At 34.7% G+C, this 24236-nt stretch overlaps 1 protein-coding gene and 1 pseudogene across 1 annotated transcript in view; both read right to left on the bottom strand.

Moving 5' to 3' along the window:
* The window catches only part of LOC101586433 (complement factor H), an 88034-nt gene that overhangs the window by 28605 nt on the left and 35193 nt on the right, over positions 1 to 24236 (bottom strand). Inside the window, exons 7-11 of the mRNA XM_023707776.1 lie at positions 16192 to 16365; positions 13027 to 13221; positions 12427 to 12603; positions 6064 to 6246; positions 4507 to 4683 (exon numbers count right to left, since the gene is read on the bottom strand). Coding sequence (XP_023563544.1) covers positions 4507 to 4683; positions 6064 to 6246; positions 12427 to 12603; positions 13027 to 13221; positions 16192 to 16365 — 906 coding nt within the window. The remainder of the gene's footprint in view (positions 1 to 4506; positions 4684 to 6063; positions 6247 to 12426; positions 12604 to 13026; positions 13222 to 16191; positions 16366 to 24236) is intronic.
* On the bottom strand, positions 10951 to 12420 carry LOC105741024 (annotated as a pseudogene).

Genomic DNA, 24236 nt, shown 5'->3' with positions numbered 1-24236 from the left:
GGGGAGGGGGAGGGGAAGGGAGGCCTGGAAAGAATTGGGATGTGTCGTGTACATGTAGCAACTGCCCACAATGAACATAATGCGTCTATATATTAGAGAGTAGGGGTAGGGAGAGGAAGGGAATGGGATTAAAAAGAATTTATACATGTTCAGTATATGTACCTAGGTCCTAAGGTGCTGGTAAACATTATACACTGCAACCATGTACTAATGAAATAAAAAATGAAAAAGTCAAAATATTAGCACTGGCATTTGGAAATATTAGTATGAATATTTTACCCTGAGATATAGGTTTCTATAAGACTGTTGTAAACATTGTTCAGGTTGTTTATGATAACAGCAATTCTTTGGAAACATCTTTTCAAAGGAAAGAACTTCTTGGACATTTGAAATAAACTTGGATAGAGCCTGTGCTTAGTTTCTACTGAATGGTTGAACCAAGGATACCTAAGACTAAGCAGTCATTTGTCTATTCAATTTCGGGAGCCTTGTATTCTGCTGTCAAATTCTTAGCTATGCGTTCACGTGGTCGCTAGTCTTTGAAAAATCTGCAATAAAGCACTTTTTCCTGCATCAGTTTCTGACACAGTCGCTCCTATTTTTTGTCCTTCACATTTTGCTGCAGAATGTCTGGAAATAGAAAATGTCACGAGAATGATATGTTCATAGTTTTGCATTTCCTTTATTTTATTTTTTGCAGGGTATGATTTGAACCTAGTAACTGGGACAGACCACTGAGCTAAATTCACAGTCTTTTCGTTCTTATTTGGAAGAAGGAAACAGTATTTTAAAAGCTTCTGGCTTCATAAAATCAGAGTTGTGCTATACTCGGAGAGAGTAATGACAATTTTAAAAGTTTCCTTCTCTCTTAGAAGAAGATGCAAACTTTTTGTGATCTAACGCTGCTCACTTATTCTTCCAGGGTTATCAGTTGTCTTTCTCTTCCTTTCAGTAGTTACTGGTTTTAAGATCCTTGAATTTTCTAAGTAACTTGCGTTTTGCATGTAAAAGAGCCTCAGTTCTCTCCTTTTTTGTTTACATCTTACATCTTTTTTATTTTATGAAGCACGTGACCTGCTTATTATTTGGCTTAATTCATCATTGTAAAACTGTATTTTCCTTCTCCTAGGAAAGAAAGAAAGAAAGAAAGAAAGAAAGAAAGAAAGAAAGACAGAAAGAAAAAAAAAAAAAAGAAAAAGAAAGAAAGCCCTGGGAAGGTAGACCCATGTGAAGAGAAAAAAGAAGCCCAAGGCGGCTGCACTGTCTGGGGCTGGGGGCCGGGGAGATGTGAGACAGGAAGTTGCGAGGCAGCGGGACTGCAGCGCATGCGCAGTTCAAGGTTTACGTGCAGGTACCAAGGGCTGTTTTGGCACGCAGCCACTAGTGTGTGCTTCTCTATATATCTAGACTGTCCAAGAGCAAGCTGTTGGACGGACAGGCCGCAGCTGGGCCGCTGAAGACTGTGGCTGAAAGGCTTTTCTTTGGGCCTCCAGAGACTTAAGAGAAACTCCCCTGCTTGAATTGGTGACAGGACAATAGTATTTTTGTCATTTTCTCCTATTCTACTAAAAAATATTTGCATCCTGCATGAGTTAGTCTTAGTGGGCCCTGGATGCCGCTAGTCAAATCTCAAGTATTCTTCTGCTGCTGTCATGTAAAAACTTTTGGTCTCATCATTTTCAAAACGAAATCTTCCAATTTGTGATAAATCTTATTTCTCTTCATTTCTCAGTGTTTTATGATTTTTCTGTAAAGGTTATATGCATCTTTCGTTGTACTTTTTTGAATATTAATGTCATTCTAAGTACATTAGATGGCATTTAATTTTTCATCTTCTGTTTGCTGCTTATGTACAGAAATACAGTTAATTTACAAAAATAAAAAAATAAAAATGATTGGTCTAAAAAAAAATGATTGGTCTCTTTCTTGTGGTTGTCCCCCTCCTGCCCTCAGTCACTATTTAATCTCGGAGGACTTTGTTTGCTACTTCCAAATGCAGCGGAAACCAGTGGCTTTGGATTCTCTTTAGCATTAGATACACACACCCATTTTTCTTTCTTTCCTTCCTTCCTTTTATGAAGTTTTAAGGAATCCGGTTGCTATCAAATCCAAGTACTTCTAAGAAGTGTTCTGATTGCTTTTCTCTATGACCTCAGGTTCCAGATTGTGTGTTCGATATTGGTTCATTCTATGTACATCCTCTACACAGTCTGCTCACTTTTATCCCCTTTGCAGGAGTCCTCCCTTCAGTGTATAATTTCCTCTTGTACTATTCTTAACTTCCTATTTGCTGCCTGGCCAATCTTCTTGGAAGAAATACGTCCATATGCTATATTACATTTCTTGCTAATTATTGTTACGTTTTTAGCAAATTCTATTTATGCTGTACCCTTTAAAAACCATGTTTGTTACAACTTAGATTGGCCTCTGTATTCCCAGACTATCACTTTTTTTTTCAGTTTTCTAGCTGCACATACTAACATATTTCTCCATCAGATATATTAATTGCTTGAACTAGCAAGATAATATAATTAGATTACAATTTCCTTGACTTTATTATCTTGACAAACATTTGGCATTGGAAGGCTTCCTTATTACCTAATCTTTTATGGTTCTTCTTTTGAATTTTCTTTTTCCCCTATAACAGTATCCATTCCTAGACTTTTTTTCTTCCTGTATCTCTGGGTCCTCCTTTAGTCTACCTACTTTGTAAATCATTTCTCTACTTTCTGACATCTGAATGTTGTAATATTTCCTGGGTCAGCTTTAAGTTCTCTTCTCTTTTCATTCTTCTTTTCCAATTTGATGTCTTCATTTGATAGTAATAATCTCCAGTTTGCATCTCCAGGCTAGATTTATATTCAACACTGTATAATTCATCTCTGTCCTTTATCTTTACTTTTCCATGTCTATTTTTGATGGTCTGTGGGCTCCTCAAGTCATAAGCTGTAAGTCTTTCCAAAGTTCACCTCTCCTGTCAGCACCAACTTTCAAAATGCCTGTCAACCATCTATGTTTATGAAAACCAATGGCTGAATCCCTTGACTTCCCACTCGCTCTTCCACCTAACAGTACCACTCTGCCTACGCAAGCTATCACCAATCTGTGTTCCAGGTCAGTCCTCAGTCTTCCCTTTATTTTTTAATTTAATTTTATTTTTAAAATTCATTTTTATGAAAAAAAGATAAAATAGCAATAAAACAGTTTTAAACTAGGTTAGTAGGACAGTTAAAATAATTAATACATTGCATATTGTTGTCTTCATTGTAGTTAATCATAGTGCAAGATGCAGGCATGATGTCTTGTCTAAACACAATTAATACAAATCTTTCTTCTTATTGAACTAAGAGAAAGTAGCTGTATATTTATCCTACTTTATATATACAAATATATGTATGTATATATATCACAACAAAAGAGTATCTTATTTATACTTTTGCAAAGTTAGTAGCATGTGACCCAGGCTTTCCTAGTGTGACTCTAAGCAGACAGGAGGTCTAGTTCAGGACTGAGGTAGCTTGTTTGCTTTAGGCACTGAGGTCTAGTCCTGCCTACACATGTTTGATTGATGTCCTAGCTTCCATGGCTCCTAGTATATCCACCTTTTTTGTTTTATTTTGTCAGAGATGTGTGCATCAAGTATAAAGAGGTCCTTAAAAACTTCTCCAAATACAGCCTCTCTAACTGCGATGGAAAACTTTACTTTAATCCCTATCCTTCTTGAATGTACACAAACTTATTGTGCTGTCTTTTGTGCATAAAATCACAGCATCCAGAAGAAAATCCCCAAAGCTTTGAAATCTATCAAATTAAGTAATTTCTTTCCTTGAAATGTTCAAAGCTTTCCATTAAAGTGTTAAGGATGTATTAAAGCGTAAAGATGTTGAGATGCTCTGAACTAACCTGAATAATCTTTCTGATTATTACTGACTTTTAACCAGCCACCATTCACAACATTCTTCCACATCTTGCCTAGAATTTACTCAGTCTTACTTTTCTCCAGTATTATTTTCAAAGATTGCCCTCCCTAATGGACCCTACATATGTTCATTTTCCCCCATATTCAAGCCCTCATCTAATTCTCTCATATTTGTCAATTAGTTGTCTAATTGATACTATACTTTATATAAATTGTCAAAGTTAAACGAATACATTTATTCGTAGGAACTGTATAAATTAATTCAAGGTGAAAAATGTAAAGCAGAGTCTTAGGGACAAAATAGTTTGGGAAGTTGTAACATACTAAAATTTGAGTAATACATACTGCATTGGAAATAATTTAACAGCTTGCATTCAAGGTAACAAAAACAATTAGGCTCTAATCAACAGATTATTATCTCTGATTTACAAAGCACCATCTCCTTTTTATGTGAACTCAAAAGGAACATTTTGATTTTTATTGTTGTTGAAAAACATCTTTAGAAAATTGGATTTTCTAATAATTGGAAGTCAGGTGGATTTATTTTTATCCTCAGGAAAACATCCTCCCCCAAGACCAGTACCTACCATAACATGTGGGTGTGTCAGACCATCCGTCGTAAGAACACGTTATGGAACCCTTGGCACGTCTGAGTTTGTTTTCATATCCAACGTGGCATTCATAGTACAACTTGTCATTGAGTGTAAACCAAGTACGATTATTTTTGGTTCCAGCATTCTCAAATACAGGCAATTCACAAGATTCTAATGCATATAAAATTCAGGATTTCATTTGTAATGTAATTTAGTGAACAGTCTAAGTAATTTCCACCACAAACACAAAAGGCTGTTTAATTTTGTGTGCTAATAAATTAAGAACAATATAAAATAATCTAAGACTAATGGCAAAACATTACTAAAAATGAGAATTATGTTCCTACATAACATTTTTTTCATGAAATGAATTTATCTGAAAAATTTATTTTAAAACGTTTTTCTGAATTTAATTATACTTTTGAGTTTATCTGGTAATAAAACATGCTGGTAATAAAACAGGCCATTACAGATATATTTTACTCTTTCTTTTTTAATTTTTAGGAAACCAGAGTAGTATTCTGTGAATTAAAATACTCTTCTCAATAGTTACAGTAAAATATTTTGAAAAGACTAATTGAATAAAATATTGATACATTTATTATATAAGACATTATCTGTTTCATAATAAAACATGACAAATAGATTATCACAATTTAGTGTGCATAAGTTTTATATGGGTGTGACTTTTATCAATTTCTTTAGCATATGAGAAACAGGAGAAATTTTATAAGAAAAGAAATTAAGATAGTAGGACTACTCATTTAAAGTAATTCAAATATTACTTCACATTATCATTAAACGGTTTTATGATAAATGTGATAACTACACCAATCAGTTTTAGAAAAATCTTCATTAATGCTTAGATGATGTGGCAGGGAAATTTTTCAACAACAAAAGTGGGTAACTCCTAGAAATACCTCTTCTTTTTTTAATATCTATGTTTTTATGAAGATTAAGAGGTAAAGAGTTCAGAAGTGTACTCATCATGAAGTTCTAAATGTAAATGATAAATTATAATGGATAAGTTATTCTTAAACTACATACAATAAACCCACATCGCTACCAAAAATCTTACTTTTAATGTTTGAAAGGCTAGTCGTCCAAAACACAGTAGACATAAAGTAACAAAGGTCTCAGTTAAAAAAAAAAAAAAAGAGGTCATCATAGAATAAGCATAAAGCTCCCTAATTAGTTCCTAAATTATATAATGCTTTCCCCCCTGCATTTTGGACAGGGTCTGCAGGGTCTACAGGGTCTCACTAGCAGATTGGACTCAGAGTGATCCTCCTGTTTTCAGTCTCCCAAGCGCTGGGATTATAGGCTCGCGCCACCATGCCCAGTCTCAGTCGTTGTCTCAGCCCACCCCCGGGTCGGAGCCGTTAACGCACCTAGGGATCAAATCCCAGCCCTTTGAGCTCTGCATAAGCAGCGCTTTCATCTGCTGAGCTCCGTAGACTAAGCCTCTGCCTGGCGAGCACAGGGTCCTGAGTTCAATTCCCGATACCACAAAACCAAAAAGTGCTTATTTTAATATAATAAATTACTTACTAATGCAGATGGGTTGATCTGACCATCCATTTTCCAGACATGTAATTTCTCCTGATGGCTCTCCAGCTGGTGTTAGGTATCCCGGTTTACACTTAAATTGTGTTTTTTTATTTAAAACATATACATAATCAGATTCAGCGAGAAACCCATTTTCAATTTCTATGTCAAATTTTGTACATGTTTCTAAAACAGAAAAGAGTAAAGAAAAGATAAACATACGCTCAGAACCATTTTTGCAAGAACCCCAACAATATGACAGTAAAACCCCCCAATCATTTGTGTGAGTGAAGTCGTGGGTGAAAGCCTGGAGTCATCATTATTGAGGTCACTGAGCATAACAAAGCAAGCGATCGCTTTCGAAAGTTATCACATCAAGATCCTTTGTGAGATGTTTGGGGGAAAACACAAGGTTTAAAGCATGCATAATTCTTTTGAAGAAATTAATAGAAACCTGTTTGTCTAATTTTCATGAATCCTTCAGAACCTTATACATAGAACTCCTCAAGAATCATGGTTTTTAAAATTTTTTATTTTTTTATTTATTTTTGTGGGAGTTGCTTTAAATCTGGAAATAGTTTGTCTCTCTTTGGCATCCAGAAATCATTTCACCATTGGTCTCCTTTGATTATATGTCGATCTTCACACCTTGTTAACAGAGTTGTTACAGACTTTGGCCTGAGAATTTCAAATGTAATTATAATTGTGTTCTTGAAATATAATGCGTGCATAGAGCTCAAAGACGATAAGAAGGAGCAATGCGTTTATTCATCTTCCCAAGCCAAAATGATGATTCCTTGAACTATGAAAAACTTCACTTGAACCTACAAAATTAGACCTCTGTCAGCTACTAGGTCTCTTCCTAAAAAGTTTAACTTATACATGAATAAGAAGGAAATATGAAGAGATAACATTAAATATTTTAATTGTCTGCTAAAGAAAACACATTTAAATAATTGTAAGGTGACACTAAAACAGTACTGAGAGGGATAATTATCATTAAATAGCCACAAATGAAATGAACAGAAAATAAAAATCAAAAATTGTCTTACTTCAAGAAACTAGAAAAAACAAAGCTTAATGTAAGTGTACATTTTGAAAACAAAAAATATGAACAGAGATCAAAATGAAAACCAATAAAATGAAAATGACAAAGTTAAAAGTGAGTGTATAAAGAAATGTAACAATACTGATAAATACCAGGGAAGAACAATCAAGCAAACCAATGTTTCAGTCACAAATAATGTGGCAACTGAACTAAACAGTTGAAACTAAACCATACATGACTATAATTTCATTGAAAAAGAGACAAGTGATGTGAGCTCTCTTATGAAAGTGACTTTTTGCTTGGAGGAATTGTCCAGAAAACAGCAGAGAATCCAAACAGAAAATAGATGTTGTACTTACTTGAAAAAACAAGAGTGTGCTCAGAGAGGTGGAGATTACCAGTGTGCGGGATATGAAACCAGGGAGGAAGACACAGCGTGAGAGAGTTAAAGTAAGCACGAAGGTCCCCTCGATTCTTTGCCTGAGTGTGCACATACTGTGCTGCAGGACAAACTACGTGAGAACAGGCCAAGAAGAGCTATGAGAGAAAATATAAGTAGCAGCCAACAATAACTTTCAACATTCTCAGACCACCTAGGACCTTGGGAATCATTCAAACTTGGTCAGTCAGGATTGAAAGATGCTTGACCACCAAGATCATTTAATAAATATCCAGAATAGGCTTTATTAATATGAATTAACTAGTCCAAACCACTTTTAATATATATTTTTAAAATTTTATGTATGTGGTACAAGGTCTCACTATGTAGATTGAGCTTGAGCTCATGATTCTCTTGTTTCAGCCTCCCCAGTGCTGGGATTACAGACCTGTACCACCATGCCCAGTCTTGGTGGCCAATGGGGTGTACCAGGGGTGGAGCAGGCATAGCATGTGGTGCTGGGGATCAAACCCAGGTCCTTGCGTTTGCCTATGCTGGCACTTAGACCTCTGCGTTATCTCTGTGGCCCCTAATAATTTTTTTTTAAACCAAAATGATCAAACAAACTTAGTCTTCCAAAACAAAATTTGAAACTACTAATCCTTCAGGTATCCAAACCCAAACACCAAGAGCTCCAACAAAATCTTTTTCCTTTACTAAAAATTGAGGGAAAAGGTGAAAGGAGAGCAGCTGGCAATATCGAAGGAAGGAAATGTTTTGATAATGCTCAACCAGAATATCAGTGGCTAAACTACATATCAAAATTGGTAAAATAACACTGAAACAAAATGGAAGAAATTGGTTGATTTAAATATATGTATAAAAAGGAATAGTGGGGGTGGAGCTGTGAAGATAGTTTGGTGGTCCAAGTGTCTGCCTGGTGAGTGCAAGGACCTGGGTTCAATCCCCAGCACTGCATGCCCTGCCAGCTGCAGAACCCCCCAAAACCTGGCGTGTTGGAGCATGATCAATGTAGATGATGTGGAATATTATATCTTACAACTGAAACAAACTTCTACACTACTTGAGGACTGCAGCCTTAGATTCCTGGTTGTTTATCATCTAACCAAAGAATCTACTTTTTTGCAGGTACTGTGGGCTAAAACCCTAGCCAGCAACATTGAACATTGAACTCCTGTCTGACCCTTCATTCTTCTCTCAGTCATCTCTTTCTTTCCTCTTGTATCTTTCCACACACTATTTTGAGCCCACTCACATGACTGGAATATACTTCCAAGACCAAGAGCATGATAAGCCCCCTTTGTTGTCCAAGTAACAAACTCATAGACTTCAAGGAATAGAAAACAAATATCTTTGCAGAAGCCATTCTTCTATCTACAGTGATTAAAAACCAAGATAGATGACTCAAGTTATAATGAAGAAGAGACACTATATTAAAACAATGAAAAAATATGCACAAAAGGAAAAGAATAAAAAAATCTAAATTATACGCAATATAACCACTTCTTAAAATAAATGTTCTAAGTTTCTCAATGAATAAACAAATACCATTTGTGAAAATTGCACTACAACTGGAAATCTATACAAAAATAAATTTCATTCCATACATAAAATAACTGGAAATCAGTCACAGAAATAAATAAAAAAGTAAATATGCAAACTTTATAGACAAAGTTTAATGGCAAATTGGACTAGCAAAGCATAAGCTGGAAAAATGGATTAATTTGAAATTTCACCAAAAGGTAAAGAAATGTGTTCTTGAAAATAAATTATTAAGAACTCAGAAGGTACGTTGAATATTCAAGAAAATATGCAAAAAGGTTTCTAAAAACCTAACTGCCTTTCATATATTTAAAGGGCTATTACAATGTAAGAGAAACTACATAATTAAGTCTGAAAAATATAAAAATTACACAGAAGATAAAACTGAAAAGTAAATAAAAGTGTGCTCGCCATCAGAAACATAATACTACACATAATGCCATACCAGTTTGCATATGCTAATGTGATTAAGATGTAGAAACTGCCCGGTCCACTTGTTAATGAGTATGTGAGCCCACTAGAATCCGTAGACACTGCTAGTGGAAATGGAAAATAGTTCAATAATCCTCAAAATCAATATGGCAGATTCTTATGGGCTTAATCATGAATAGAATCGTATGACTCACCATTTCATGTTCAGATTTTTTTCCAAGAAATGGTAATGCATTTCACCCCAATACTAGTGTTTCAATGTTCATAAATAGCTGAATCCTAACTTCAAAAATGTGAAAATAATGCAAATGTTCATCAATAGTGGAATAGATAACAAGACCTTTGTATATTCATATAATCATACTCCACAAGGACAGTTAATCATGGACCAAATAACATAGAAGAATGCCACAGATTTTCCTGAAAAAAAGGCAAATATAAATTTAATTGATAATGATAAAGAAAACACTGACTGCCTGTAGGGGTGGGGCTGAGGGATGGCTTAGTGGAAAGTGAACAAGAGAACTGTGCAAAGCTTCTCTTGCTTGATTGGATTTGGGGTTAGAAGAGCACCCTCACTTGGTAATGTCTTCTGTCTGCACACTAAACGTGTGAATTTTACTTTATGTAATTCATACTCAAGTAATGTCATTTTGTGAAAAATGACCTTTAGGAAATTAAAAAAACAGCTATAGAAACAGTAGTAAATTTTACTGAGTTATCCAAAAAAAGCATCAATCTGCTTGCATAGAATATAAAAAGTGAAAGAGAAAAAAATCAGAGAAAAGTTTCAAAGCAGTCAAAGCAAACAAAAGAAACTCTAGATAGAGAATTAAGCAGACAGACATAGTACTGAGTAAATTCAGATGAACAAGGCTCATTATAATTTTTAAACAGGTTGATAGTAATGTCACAAAACAGAATACACAGAATAACAGAATTAAATATATATGCCTCGGATAACACACATACACACTTATTTACGACATGTGAAAAATATACAATATCAGGTTACTGGAGAAATGTTCATATCCCAAATATTTTATTAAGGAAATGGAACTGTGCATAACCATCACAAAATGGCTTAAAATATGATAGGAAAAACAAAGTATGCTATAACTTTTAGAATAAAAATATATAACATCTATTTTTTGCAGAAGACAAACATTATTTAAAAAACAAAAAAAGATTAAACTATTGCTAGCATTACAGAAAGTGGGACGATTTGTGTTTAAATAAATATTAAAGAAAAGTTACAGGCCAAAAATGAAGATTACATTTACAATACATGCAATTAAAAGTGAATTAACATTAAAATTACTAAGATTACAATGAAAATTAGAATCCCCAAAAGTTAAATTAAGAAAAATATGAAACTTCATTTTAGATTGGATAAGTCATTTAACCTATGACAGCGCACATTAAACTCACACAATAGGGAAATAAACACACACCAATACTGCAATAATATCATGTAGCCATTTATTTTGTAAATATTCAAATGTGATATCACTCAATAATCATCAAGGTTGTAGAGCAAGAAAGGGCCGTTGCCGTTCATGTACTGTGTATTGGTACAACCACTATAGAAAACCCTCTTAACGTTTTATGTCCCAGAAATTCCTTTTTTTTTTTAAAGAACATTTCAGTGAAAATTCAGTGATGGATATGTATAATTTGGGGGCTATATTGTTACAAGGGATTGTCATAGAAACGTAAAGCTGATTAGATGTTCAGATAATTGTTACATATTCTTATCTGATTTGTCTTCTTCCTTCAGTGATTCCTTAGCATATTTCTCTGCTTCTTCCCCTACATCTTTTGGAACAATTCCATGCCTTACTTTAGTTAATTCACCAACCCTGCTGAGCTCAAGTTCAAAAGTTTAATCCTTAACTTCATCCTGTACTATGTAAATTATTTTTGCAACTTCTTTAACAATATCACGGCAGGTCATTTCTTTCATCTGAAGCTTTGGTATTTCTGTCTTTGCATCTTGCCGGGCTTTGCCAATAGCACAGCCCCAATAACCATATGAAACACCTGAAGAATCAATCACGTAGCATTGTGCACCATCATTCACACTGTAAGACCCCGAGCATGAAACTGCAGCCGAAGGGCCTGACGGCGCTGTAGAGGTGTAAGCATGTACGTACACGGCCACTCGGTCTGCAAGATCTTTCAGTGGAAAGTTATAGCCATCGTAGATCTAAAGCTGGAAGCTCCTCCTCTTGTTATGTCTGCTAAAGACCCAGCATCTGCCAGCAAACCTGCTGCTGCCATGCCAGCATGCCGATCAATGCTAAAAAGTCGTATGCTGGAACCTTCTTCGTAAAGTTTAGAAAGAACTAATTTTTCTACCCCAAAGACAACACTGTCTTTACATCTGATCCTAATAGCTGTACTGCTATTATCCACAGCCTTCATCGCATATTCAACTTGAAAAACCCTTCCATCAGGAGAGATTGTAGAGGCTGATAGATCACACCCGGTTCCGATCGAGCTCCTCTTGTCCAAACCACCGGAGCGTGTTGGGAGTCCAGGCCCCAGAAATTCCATTCTTAGTTACATATCCCAGAGAAATTCAAAGACCAATAGCACTAATATAAAAAGTCACATCACGTCTCAATTTAATATGCACAGTTTTATCTGTCACTCTTTATTTCCTATAGTAAGCTATCATTTCATTGCCATTTAATGGTTTAATGATTAAATGATTTCATAATACACCTTAATATGATTTCATTTAAAAAAGAAATACTTCAGTCAATTCTTAGTTTTCTTCATCAGTTTACTGAGTGATGCACTTATTTTGCTACATTTTTGTCATGAAATTGTATATCCATTTATGTATACTTCAAAAAATAAGGCAAGTTAAGCTTTTTACCAGTTAATGCAGAGAAGCTTAGAAAATTATGAGCGCTGCAAGATCATGCTTACTTACTGATAAGGTTGCACTTGGGAGGAGGGGACCAGCCTTCCTCTGTGCATGTAATTTTTTTCTGCCCATTTGGAAGACTATAGCCACGATTACACTTAATCTCTACAGACTGATTTTGTAAATATGTTTTTCCGAAATATAGATTCTGTCCATTTTCAACGTATTTGTGATAGCATGCTCCTAAGGACCACAAAAATAGAAACAACAAGCATTAATTTGATGAAGATTCTAAAATAAAACACAACTTTACAATACTTAAACAGAAGCACCCCAAGAAGATGTGCACTGAAGAATAACCTCAAGTACTGCCCAAACACTTCTTTAAAAAAATGAAAGCAATAGTCAGTGTTTTTCATCTTTAGTTTTATAATTAAAACTAAATAACTATTCTTGTAAAGTTTCCATCTTTAGTTTTTCTCTGATTTCCATAAAGAGCTTTGCGTGAAAGACAGAAATTTTTGTTCACACATCTCTTGGCTCCATTGTTGTCACCCAAGTCTTACCTGAAGTCAGTTGTGTGCCCTTTTCTCTCTGTATATTTATATATGTATACGTTCTTCATTATGCATTGGTATGTATATAATTACAAAGACATTTACTTACTGAGGCATGGTACTTTGGGTTCCCACCCTTCTGTTGTGCAGCGGATGTGAGCCCAGTATGAAAGGGAAGGAGTAAAAAAATTCTCATAACAATAATAATGATATTCTTTTCCTACAGGTACAGGAAAGTATGGTCTGTATCTATCTTCCTCATATAATCTTCCATGCTTTATTTCAGGAAAGTCACAAGGTTTCACTTGTAATTAAAAACAAACAAATGAAAATTTTACTTTAATGAACAACTGTACCAGAAATTATTCATTTTATAAATAGAGTATAATTACTCGATTGTACCAGAAATTGTTCATTTTATCAACGAGTTATGTTCTGTTATTAATGATTAAATGATTTCAAAATACACATTAATATGATTTCATTTTAAAAAAGACAAATACTTTAGTCAATTCTTTGTTTTCTTGATTAGTTTACTGAGGGGTGAATTACATACAGAGATTGAAGATTTCCAGCACAACAAGTTATACAGCTCAGATCATTGAGTTATATAAGTAGATTTTTGATAATGAAGTTGAACTTACATGTTGTGGGTCACCAGAGAAATAGACTAAGATATTTGCTACTGTCCAAATAGATATGATTGTGATAAACATAGCTTACTAATTTTGATGGCAAAATGAGATTTTTATGATGTTATAAAATACTTAAAATTAGATATACTATTATATTTTAATGAATACTTATCTATTACATAATTTTAACAATATGTCAATACAATGCTATTTGTTATATGAAAAGCTCATATATAATATTTTTCTGAAACTTTGCCCTTTTCATAAGATTATTTACAGATAATCTAGTATTTATTATCATTGTAGTATTTTTTTATGTGATATAATTCTATTTCAAGAAATTTTTGTGCAACATGTTAAAAATAATTTTCACACCAGCATACATGCAAAGATGTACAACAAAGTCTGAATTTTCCTTATTTTATTTATATTATTTTACTTGATACAGATATTTCAAGAAATTTCTACATATGTTATGAGTGTTATACACCTTGAATTTTTGTTTATTTTAAGCATTGTTCTTTAATAAAGGCTTTTATAAATAAACATTAGGAGACTGATGTTTAATTATACTTTTTTGTATGTAGTACATACCTCTTATTGAAAAATATTTCCTCATTTCTATGAAGACGTCATTGATAAAATTAAAATGCTTATTTCATTTTTAGTCTCATTCCTTCTACATAATATTAGCTTTTTCTCCCTATAACTTTTTAAAAAAATATGGAATATTTTCTTTTTACCTTTGGATTTTTACAAATTACATTTGATTTGTCAAGGCCTAAGTGACTTAGCAATAACCATTTAAAAATTAATGTTTTTAATAGCCACATTTTAAGCAAGCTTTGGTCTTCAGGTTTAAGGAAGTGGGATTTTTTTAATCATCAATGAAGTTGCTCATCATTCTGTAGAGTAGATTTGAGAATTAGTGTTTCCGTGAAGAACAAATGTCATTTATCTCTTGCTTCATGGAACATCAATAAAATAAAACAGAGAGCTGAGATGTCTAGTCAAAGGTGTGATAAAGAAACGTAATTAAAAGTAGGTATGGTTATAACGACCAGCCTGAATTCCTTTGCAGTTCTTCTCTCTTATGTGGGCACATTTTAATCTGTGTCTTCCTAAAAGCAAATGCAATATCCCACATGGACTCCAATCACTAGTGAGAAGAATGCTTACAGCAGCCTCCAATTTCATCACTTGCTTTCCAGTACAGGCTATGGCCTCCTTAGCAGTTAAGATGGTTCCTTCATAGTGTGGTTGCAAATGGATCTTAGAATTAATAAAAGTATTCACTAGTTTTTACAACTGCTGCTAATCTACCTTGTCCTAGGATAGCTAATTTATTTGATCCAAACCCAGAATAACAAACCCATATTGTTATTCCTGCTAAATGCCATTCAAACTGGCTTAGGAGTTGCTAGGATCTGTCCTAATGTAGACTCTTTAGCATTTGTATTATTCTAATTGAAATGAGTAAGTCGATCATAAATGGTGTTCAGGCCTCCCCCACGCTTTCTCAGATCACTAACTTTGGAGAAAGGTAGGTGTCATTCTAGCAACTTCCGGACAGGACCACGATGTGAGGCACCAAGGTCTCCTGCTGCGTCTGTGGGAATAAGCTACGTTGGAAGCCAACCCTCAGCCCGGCCAAACCTTCACATGACTGATCTATGTCAGTTTCCTATTCATACTGGAGAAAAACACTTGACTCAGAATTACCCTGCTAAGTCATCCCCAAATTCCTGACACATAGAAACTATGAGATAGTGATGATTTATTACTAAGTAAACATATTGTAAAGGAAATTTGTTGTGATGTAATAAATAATTAACATATTACGTGTTTCATGGCACTATTCTTATGCAATGTTTTATTTAAATAGTGGAAGCATTTTATTAATTAGAGAAATATATTTATACATACAAATATGTTTGATTTTGGGTGTAAGAAATTAAGAGGTTCATTATAGTTTTTGTCTAGCTGTTCTCCAGCCTCACACACTTACAGGTGTGGCTTTTGGGAGGGGACAGGACCATGAGTGTGTGACACCAGATTGGTCCACTGATGGTTTTGTAGCTTGGTGTGATATTCTGAGGGAAAGCCTAGTGGAAAGAGGTGAGTCACTATGGGTGTGGCCTAAGGGTACATCCCTCCTCTCCTGAGGGCCACTGCTTCCTACCTGTTTCACCATGAACTTGCTCCTTTCCCATGCTGCCCTGCCTTGGAACCAGCTGACAATAGACTGAAACCTCTACAAACTGTGAGCCAAGACAGACCTCCTCTCCTTTAACTTGTAGACACTGGGTATCTTGTCCCAGCAATGAGAAAATAACTGAGGTAAGATTAGAGTTTGCTAAAATTGTGCTATTTATATTACCTAGAATTGGCTACTTTGTAAAGAAGTACAAAGAGTTAAGATGTGCTATGTACATGTATCAGGTCCATGTAATGAATGTAATCATTATGTACATGAACATGTACAATTAAAAGTTTTTAAAATTAAAAAAGAAGACTTCTAAAAGGGACTTCATGGACAATAAGACAAATTTTGGTTTTATTGTGTCCCATTTTTGAATATATTTAAGAAAAAGTAATTTAAGAATTAAGAAATAAGTTAAAACATAAATGAAACTTACAGCTACATCTTGGAGCAGGTATCCAGCCACTACTTGTACACTGTACCGTAGTTCCCCTGGTTGCAGGATAGAAACCATGTTTACATTCGTATGTGACTTTGTCACCAGTTCTGTGTTTAATTCTCTGAGGTGAGTAGACACCATTTGGAATGTAAGGAGGATTACATGTTTTTTCTGAAGAAAAAAGATAAAGGGGATATGTGTTTAATGCAGGAATCAGACCCATCAAAATTAAATATAAGAGAATACAAATATGAATACTATTTGTAGCTAGCACAACACAAATGGCATTACAATGAGCGCATCTTCTCATCCTGCCTGACGTATCATTCATATTTCCCTTCACTATATATTTTGATTGGACATAGTTGTGGCTTCTGGACATCTAATCCCTCTTGCATCAAAGCTATCAAATACTTCATGCTGCTCCAAATGTGACAATGACTTTATCATATGTAACTTTATTCTTTCTACATCTTTCTACTTCATTTACTATTTTTGTTTCCTTAAGGAGTGCTTACAAAATATTCAGTTAGTAAGATTTCTCATCCTTTGAAGTAAAGGTGGTCACATGACTTGCATGAGACAATGTGAAGAAAATGGAAGCAGATTTTTTTAAATCTCAAGAATAAATTTAAAGACATTGTGTGAATTTTTATATTCTTGTTCCCAAAACTGCAGTAAGAAAGATGATATCTCTCTCACTTGATTCTTAGCAATATTGTAACAGAGAATGCCCCCTTCCCGCCAGTCTGTTAGTTGCCCAGGTAACAGTTTTTGATACACGTTCCTGCTACTTTGGTCACTATGTTGCATAGCTGATTATTATTATGCATATTGTAAGAACCAACCAAAGACATCCAAGAACTCTGCTTCTGCACTTTCATTTCAAATCCATAAAAACCTCCCTCCCTGTGATTTCAGGTCCTGATATTTTGGTGATAATCTGGCTTGGTGCCCACTAATATAAAACAAATCTGCCTACAAATCCTGGATGTCATTTTGACATTTCTGTTTGCCCTGGTACATAGAGAGCAGTCCTCATCTGACACGCACTTGGAGGGAGCAGCTGCAGGATGTAAACTGTAGTATCATACGGATCTATTGCAATATATTTTCTTACTGCAATATGATAAACTAATATAGGATTAGGAAAACCATTTTTGTAAAGTATTAGAGGGTATCTGTTGCAGCTACTTCAGTCTGCCCTGGACTGCCTTAGAACACAGTAGGCACTGCCTTAGAAAAGTAGGCACAAACAATGTCTGAGAAAACACATCTTTATTTACAAAAACATGCAGTCTATATTTGATCTGTAAAGTACAATTTGCTATTATTTATCATAATTTATAAAACTTACCCTTATTCCTCAACTCAGACATATCTCTACAATGGATTAATTTACACTTCTTTTCTAATAAATGTCACATATTTTAAGTATTGTAAAAAAGTTACCTAAATGTCAGTATGAGTTCCATATTGCATTTTGGCTTAAAAGCTTGGGGTGGCCATTCACTTTGCTTGAAATCCTATTATATCTTTCTCATGTCATTATTTTAGTTCCTGTTGTAAATGACTTATTGCCTCCTTTCTTCTCCAAACCACCTTAAACAATTGCATTTTCATCATTAGATAATAAGTAGGATTCACACAAATAAATTGAGACTACCAGTGTGTTTCCTATGTCTCTTTTCAATATTCCTTCAACATCAGCTGTAGCCATTCTGAATTGAAGCTCCTCCAGCATTCAAGGACAAGACCATTCAAACTTAGGGTATTCTCAAATTTTTTATTTCTCTGATCTTAAATTTTGGCCCTAATTTTACACTTTATTTTCTAGATCTTGTCTCCTTATCTCTTTATTATTTACTCTATGTTACCACCAATCTGCCTTCTGTCTGACACTCACCCATGCCAAGCTGATTCCTATCATTTGCGCTTTCCATTCCATATGTTTCAAACAATTCTGCCCTAGCGCTTAACATTGACATTTTATCACTACTTCAGAAAATTCTTCCTTGAAGACCCTGAAAGGAATTGTATGAACAAATACCCATGCCTTATAATTGAATATATGTTAGTATTTGTCCTTGACTTAAGTTTTTTTCTGCCATACTCTTTGTGATGTGTAAGAAATATCCATGATGAAAAGTTATCCCTTTGTGTTAGTGACTTGTTCAATGAGGTCCAAACTACATACCCAACTGAAACTTCATATAGGACAGGCTCATGTGTTTAATTCAAACTCTTACCTAATTTATTACATGATAAACTAAATCTCATTCTTTGCTGCAGTTTTTTGTGTTTAGTATTTTATTTTGTGAATGAACTTCTTTGGGGAAGGCTAGAGAACCCACTCATATCCCTTTCTTTTCATCACTCTTGCATTTAGTCAGACAGATTTATAATGTTTTAATTATTGATTACATGTTTCCTGCTTTCCGTCCATACTTCCATGAGTATATTTAGTTCTGGAAGTAATGTAGTTATCTACTGAATTTTACCATTATTTCTGAAAAAATAAACTTTAGTATGTGTCTATTGCTAATAGGATATGACATTCATAATAGAAATAGTTATATAAGAAATTAAAAAAGAAATAATGGGAGCATCTGTAAACAAGTTCTTTTTCTTTTGAATTCTTTTCTCCTTCTCCTGCCCCTTCTGCTTTCTTATTTTTGGTGCTTTTTTCTGTGTCATACTTTGTATTGTGGTCTGGCCTTGAACACACTAGGTAGCCCAGGCCAGTCTCAAACTCAAAGCAATCCTGCCTCAGACTCCTGAGTTCTGAAATTACAGACATGTGCCACTGCACCCAGCTTAAGCACAGATGCTAAATAAAATGTCTTAAGTGTTTATGTTATTTAACAATAGCTGGATTTTTTCCTTAAATGTATTTTTTTCTTCACTCTTGCCTCACTAAGTTATATCTGTCACATTTCATATAACTGTCATGGTTAAATTTAGCAAATTTAGATTTTTGCTTCATACTATAGGTCAATACCAATTTTTAAAAGTCAAAAGTAGCAAGAGGGAACCACAGGGGATCTGCTGGCAAGCTATCGCATCATCTCAGAACACAGGTGGCCCCCAGACAGGTATGGGGACCTATTGACTCTGGGCAACACTCAACACCTATGGCAAAGCTTTGCTGATCCTTGGCCCCACCACCCCCAGATGAGGAGTCTTGGTGAGTCCTACTTTACCCCATACTGTTGGGGGAACCTTGCTCACCCATGTCCCACACCTCTCCCACTACTTCTGAGTCTGGGTGATAACTGGGAGCTTCAAAAATGCTAAAACAAAGAAGAAAAAGGCAACCTCAGACCTCCTTCCCATCCAGAATAAGTCCATGAGACAAGAACATAGTAGAACATGGATGTCATATACATGATTTTTCTGAAATGATAACATGAAATAAAAAAAAAAAAACAACAAACTCCAGGCTTTGGATGAAATTAGATCAGAAGTAATCTCTCCTTTCCAAAAATAAATGATAACAATTATGAAAGAATTTTTCAACACATCTAAAGACATAGTTTAAAAAAATAAGGAATAGAAAAATGATGCAAACATTGAATGAACAATATAGCAAAGAATTAGAATGCGTGAAACAGATCCAAACAGACATCCAGGAAGTTAACAATTCCATCGAAAGTTGGAAAAATTGCTGGAGTGAAACTGAAGATAGACCTTCAGATCTTGAAAACAGCAAATCACCTAGTGAAGGCAAAAGGACAGATTTCATAAAAATAACAAGAAACTAGAAAATAACAATTCCACAGCTACAAGGTGATGCAAAGAAAAACAGTAAAAGACTGATAGGTAACAACCTCATTAAAAAAAAAAAAAAAAACTATTTGCAGAAATAGAAGAAAATTTCCTAAGCATGGGAAAAGAATCTGTTATACAGATAAATAAAACATATAGAACTTCAGTTAGTCATAATCAAAATAAATTCACACCCAAATAGTAATCAAGATCCTAGAAACTCAGCAAAAGAACAGCGTGTTAAAAGCTGTTAGAGAGAAGAAACTGATTGTTTACAATGGAATGCCCATCAGAATCATGGCATATTTCTCAACACACACCAGGAAATCAAGAAAAACTTGGGGTGAAGTATTTCAGGTCCTGAAAGAAAACAACTTGCAGGGCCAACCAAATAGCTCAGTGGATTAAAACACTTGGAAGCAGGTGCAGGGGTTGGGTGTTCAATCCCTGGGCCTGCTGTGCTGGCCTTTTCCCCTGAGATGCACTGAGATGGCTATTGAGACTGGCTGTGATGGCATACACCTGTAATCCCAGCTCTTGGGAGGCTGAAAAAAAATAAAAAGAAAGAAAATAACTTCTAATCCAGATTGATATACACTACAAAACAGTTTATCAAAGTTAATGGCAAGTTAAGATACTTCCATGAAAAGGAACAACTGAAGAAATTCATGACCACCAAACCAAACCTACAAAGAAAGTAACTACCAAGCACAGTAAGCAATTAAACAGAGGAGGAAAGTATGGACTCTACAGCAGGAAAATAACATGACAAAGATAAACCAACATATATTATGAGTCATGACCATCAATACAAATGGCCTCAATACACCAACCAAAAGAAACACTGGAAAAGTGGATAAAGAAACAAAATCCAACAACATATGGAAAGAAAGAAACACATTAATGCAAAAAGAATTCATAGACTGAAAGTCAAAGGATGGAAAATCATACTCCATGCAACAGGAAACCAGAAAAAAGCAAAGGTAGATGTTCTATTGCTGATAATATCAACTTCAAGCCAAGAATGATTGAAAGATATAAAGAAGGTCACTACATAATTATTAGGGGAAGACTACAAGAAGAAGACAACAATCATAAATATATATGCACCCAGTGTAGGAGTACCACCTACATAAGACAAATTTTAGCAGACATAAAAATCCAAATTATTATTATGAGCAATAATACAAAAAATTGTAATGGGTGACTTTAAAACCACACTACTGTAAAGATAGATCAGCTAGACAAAATCAGCAAAGAAATAATAGAACTAAACCAAATTTGTGAAGAAATGTACTTGGTAGACCTTTACAGAATGGTCTACCCAGCAGCATCAGAAAACGCATTCTTCTCAGCTGCACCTGGGAGGTTCTCCAAATAGCACATAGAGCATGCTTAAGTAAATGAAAAGGAACTGAAACTATCCCATGCATATTGTATGACTATAGCATAATAAAACTGAAAATTATTGACTAAAGAAATTACAAAATTCAATAAACACATGGAAATTAAATAACATCCTCCTGAAAAAGTTATTATTATTATTATTATTATTATTATTATTATTATTATTATTTTGGTACCAGGGATCAAACTCAGGAACTTGTGCTTGCTAGGCAGGTGTTTATGCAGTCAAGCTATCACCCCTTCTGTCTCAACAGGGAAATTTATAGTGGTAAATTCACACATTAGGAAACAGAAAAAGCCCAAATAAACAATATTATGTTACCCCTCCAGCTCCTAGAAAAAGAACAGCAAGTCAAACCTAAAGTCCAAAGAAGGCAGGAAAAGATAAAGATCAAAGCAGAAATAAAAGAAATGGAGATGAAGAAAATAATACAGAGAATTAATGAATCAAAGAGTTGATTCTTTGGAAAAATAAATAAATTGATATACTCTTAGCCAGCCCTATCTAAAAAAAAATGCTGGAGAGATAGCTTGGTGCTCTAAGCACCTGCCTGGGAAGTGCAAGTTCAATCCCTGGTAAAGCATGCCATGCTGGCCCCAGAACCCAGGGCATGCTGTGTTGGTCCAGAAACCGGTCATGGTGGCACATGCCTATAATCTCAGCACTGGGGAGTCTGAGACAGGGGGATCACTACAAGTCTGAACTGCATAGCAAGGCCCTGTATCACAACAAAACAAAGCAAATAAATAAAGGGAAAGAAAAAAAATTCAGATTCATTCTATAAGGAATGAAAAGAGTGAAATTACTATAGACCTTGTAGAAATTCAGAAGATCATCAATACCTACTTCCAAATTCTTTACTCTCACAGGATGGAAAATACAGAAGAACAAATTCCTAGACACATATGAATTGCCAGTGTTGAATCAAGAAGATGTAAAAACTAGGTTTAACCCAATATCAATGAATTAAATTGAAAATGTAATAAAAAGTCCTACCACCACCACCACCACTAACAAAACCCTCAGGTCCTGATGAATTTACAGCTGAATTCTACAAGAAATTTAGAGATCTAATGCCAACTCTTTTCAAACTCTTCAATGAAATTGAAAGAGAAGCAATTCTCCTGAACTTATCCCTGGAGGCAACCATTACTCTGATACCAAAACCAGAGAGAGGGGCTGGGGAGATGGTTCAGTGGAATAAGCACTTCCCTGGCAAGTGTAAGGGCCTGAGTTCAATCCCCAGTTCTGCAAAAAAGAAAAAAAAAAAAAGAAAAACGAAAAGAAACAAAACCAGAGAGAGATCTAACCAAGAAAAAAAAACTATAGGGCAATCTTTCTAGTGAGCATAGATACAAAAATCCTGACTAAAATACTAGGAAACAGAATATATCAAATGATCAAGAAGATTATACACCATGATCAAGTGGAATTGATCCCAAGAATGCAGGGATGGTTCAACATATGCAAATTCATAAATATAATACACCACATCAAGAGCCAAAACCAAAAATTACATTATAATCTCAATAGATGTAGAAAAAGTTTTTAACAAAGTTTAACACTTATTCATGATAAAATCCTACAGAAAATCAGAATATATGGTCTTTACCTCAATCTGATAAAGGCCATCTATGAAACCAAGAGCCAACATCACGCTAAATGGACAAAAACTGAAAGCCTTCACTTTAAAATTAGGAACAAGACAAGGATACCCACTGTCACCCATCCAACTCAATATAGTTCTGGAAACATTAGCTAGAACAAATGGACAAGAGAGAAAAATGAAGGAATAGTGATTGGAAAGGAAGAAGTGAAATTATCATTATTTGCAGATGACATGATACTCTACACAGAAGTCCCCCAAAACCACACCAAGAGATTTTTAGATTTAATAACCAAATGCAGTAGTGTAGCAGGATAAAAAGTCAACACTCAAAATCAATAGGATTTCTATACACAAACAACGAACTCACAGAGAAATTATGGAAACCACGCTTTTCACAATAACACCCCCCAAAATGAAGTACTTAGGAATCAATCTCACAAAAGAAGTAAAAGGTTTATACACTGAAAATTCCAGTACTTTGAGAAAAGAGGTCAACGAGGATTTCTGAAAATGGAAAAATATTCCTTGCTCCTCAATAGGAAGAACCGACACTGTTAAAATGGCCATACTCCTAAAATTGTCATACAGATTCAATACAATCCTGTTTAAAATACTATTAGTATCCTGAGCTTACTCCCTGCTACAAAAAACAAACAAACAAAAACTATTAGTGTGTCTCACAGATCTGGAGAAAACATTCTCAAAATTCATCTGGAATGAGAAGAGACCCAGAATAACCAAAACAATCCTGGGCAACAAAGGAAAGGCTGGAGGCATTCAAGTCCCTGACTTGAAATTATACTTCAAACTTAATATGACAAAATCAGCATGGCATTGGTGCAAAACTGACCTGAGGCTGAATGGAACATATTAGAAAATACAGACATGATTCAGCCACCTTATCTTTGACAAAGGGGCCAAACACATTCACTGGAAGAAAGATAGACTCTTTAATAAATGGTGATGGAAAAAGTGGCTTTCCACATGCCAAAGGTTAAAATCAAACTCATGTCTATCACCATGCACTAAACTACAGTCAAAATGGATCAAAGATTTAAACATTAAAACAGAAGCACTAACTCTCCTGGGGAATGTAGGTAGAAATCTTAAAGACATACAAGTAGAGAGTTCAAGAACAAAAACCAAAATTCAGGGGAAATACTTCAAAGAATTAATAACTGGGATCTGCCAGGCAAGGGTTTATTCTACTGAGCTATCTCCTTGGCTCTTATTCTTTTTTTTTTTTTTTTTTTTTTT

The sequence above is a fragment of the Octodon degus genome, unplaced genomic scaffold, assembly GCF_000260255.1.
Source record: "Octodon degus isolate 3935 unplaced genomic scaffold, OctDeg1.0 scaffold00009, whole genome shotgun sequence".
NCBI lineage: Eukaryota > Metazoa > Chordata > Mammalia > Rodentia > Octodontidae > Octodon > Octodon degus.
The sequence above is the reverse complement of the archived record's forward strand: the minus strand, read 5'-3'. Positions and strand labels throughout refer to the sequence as shown.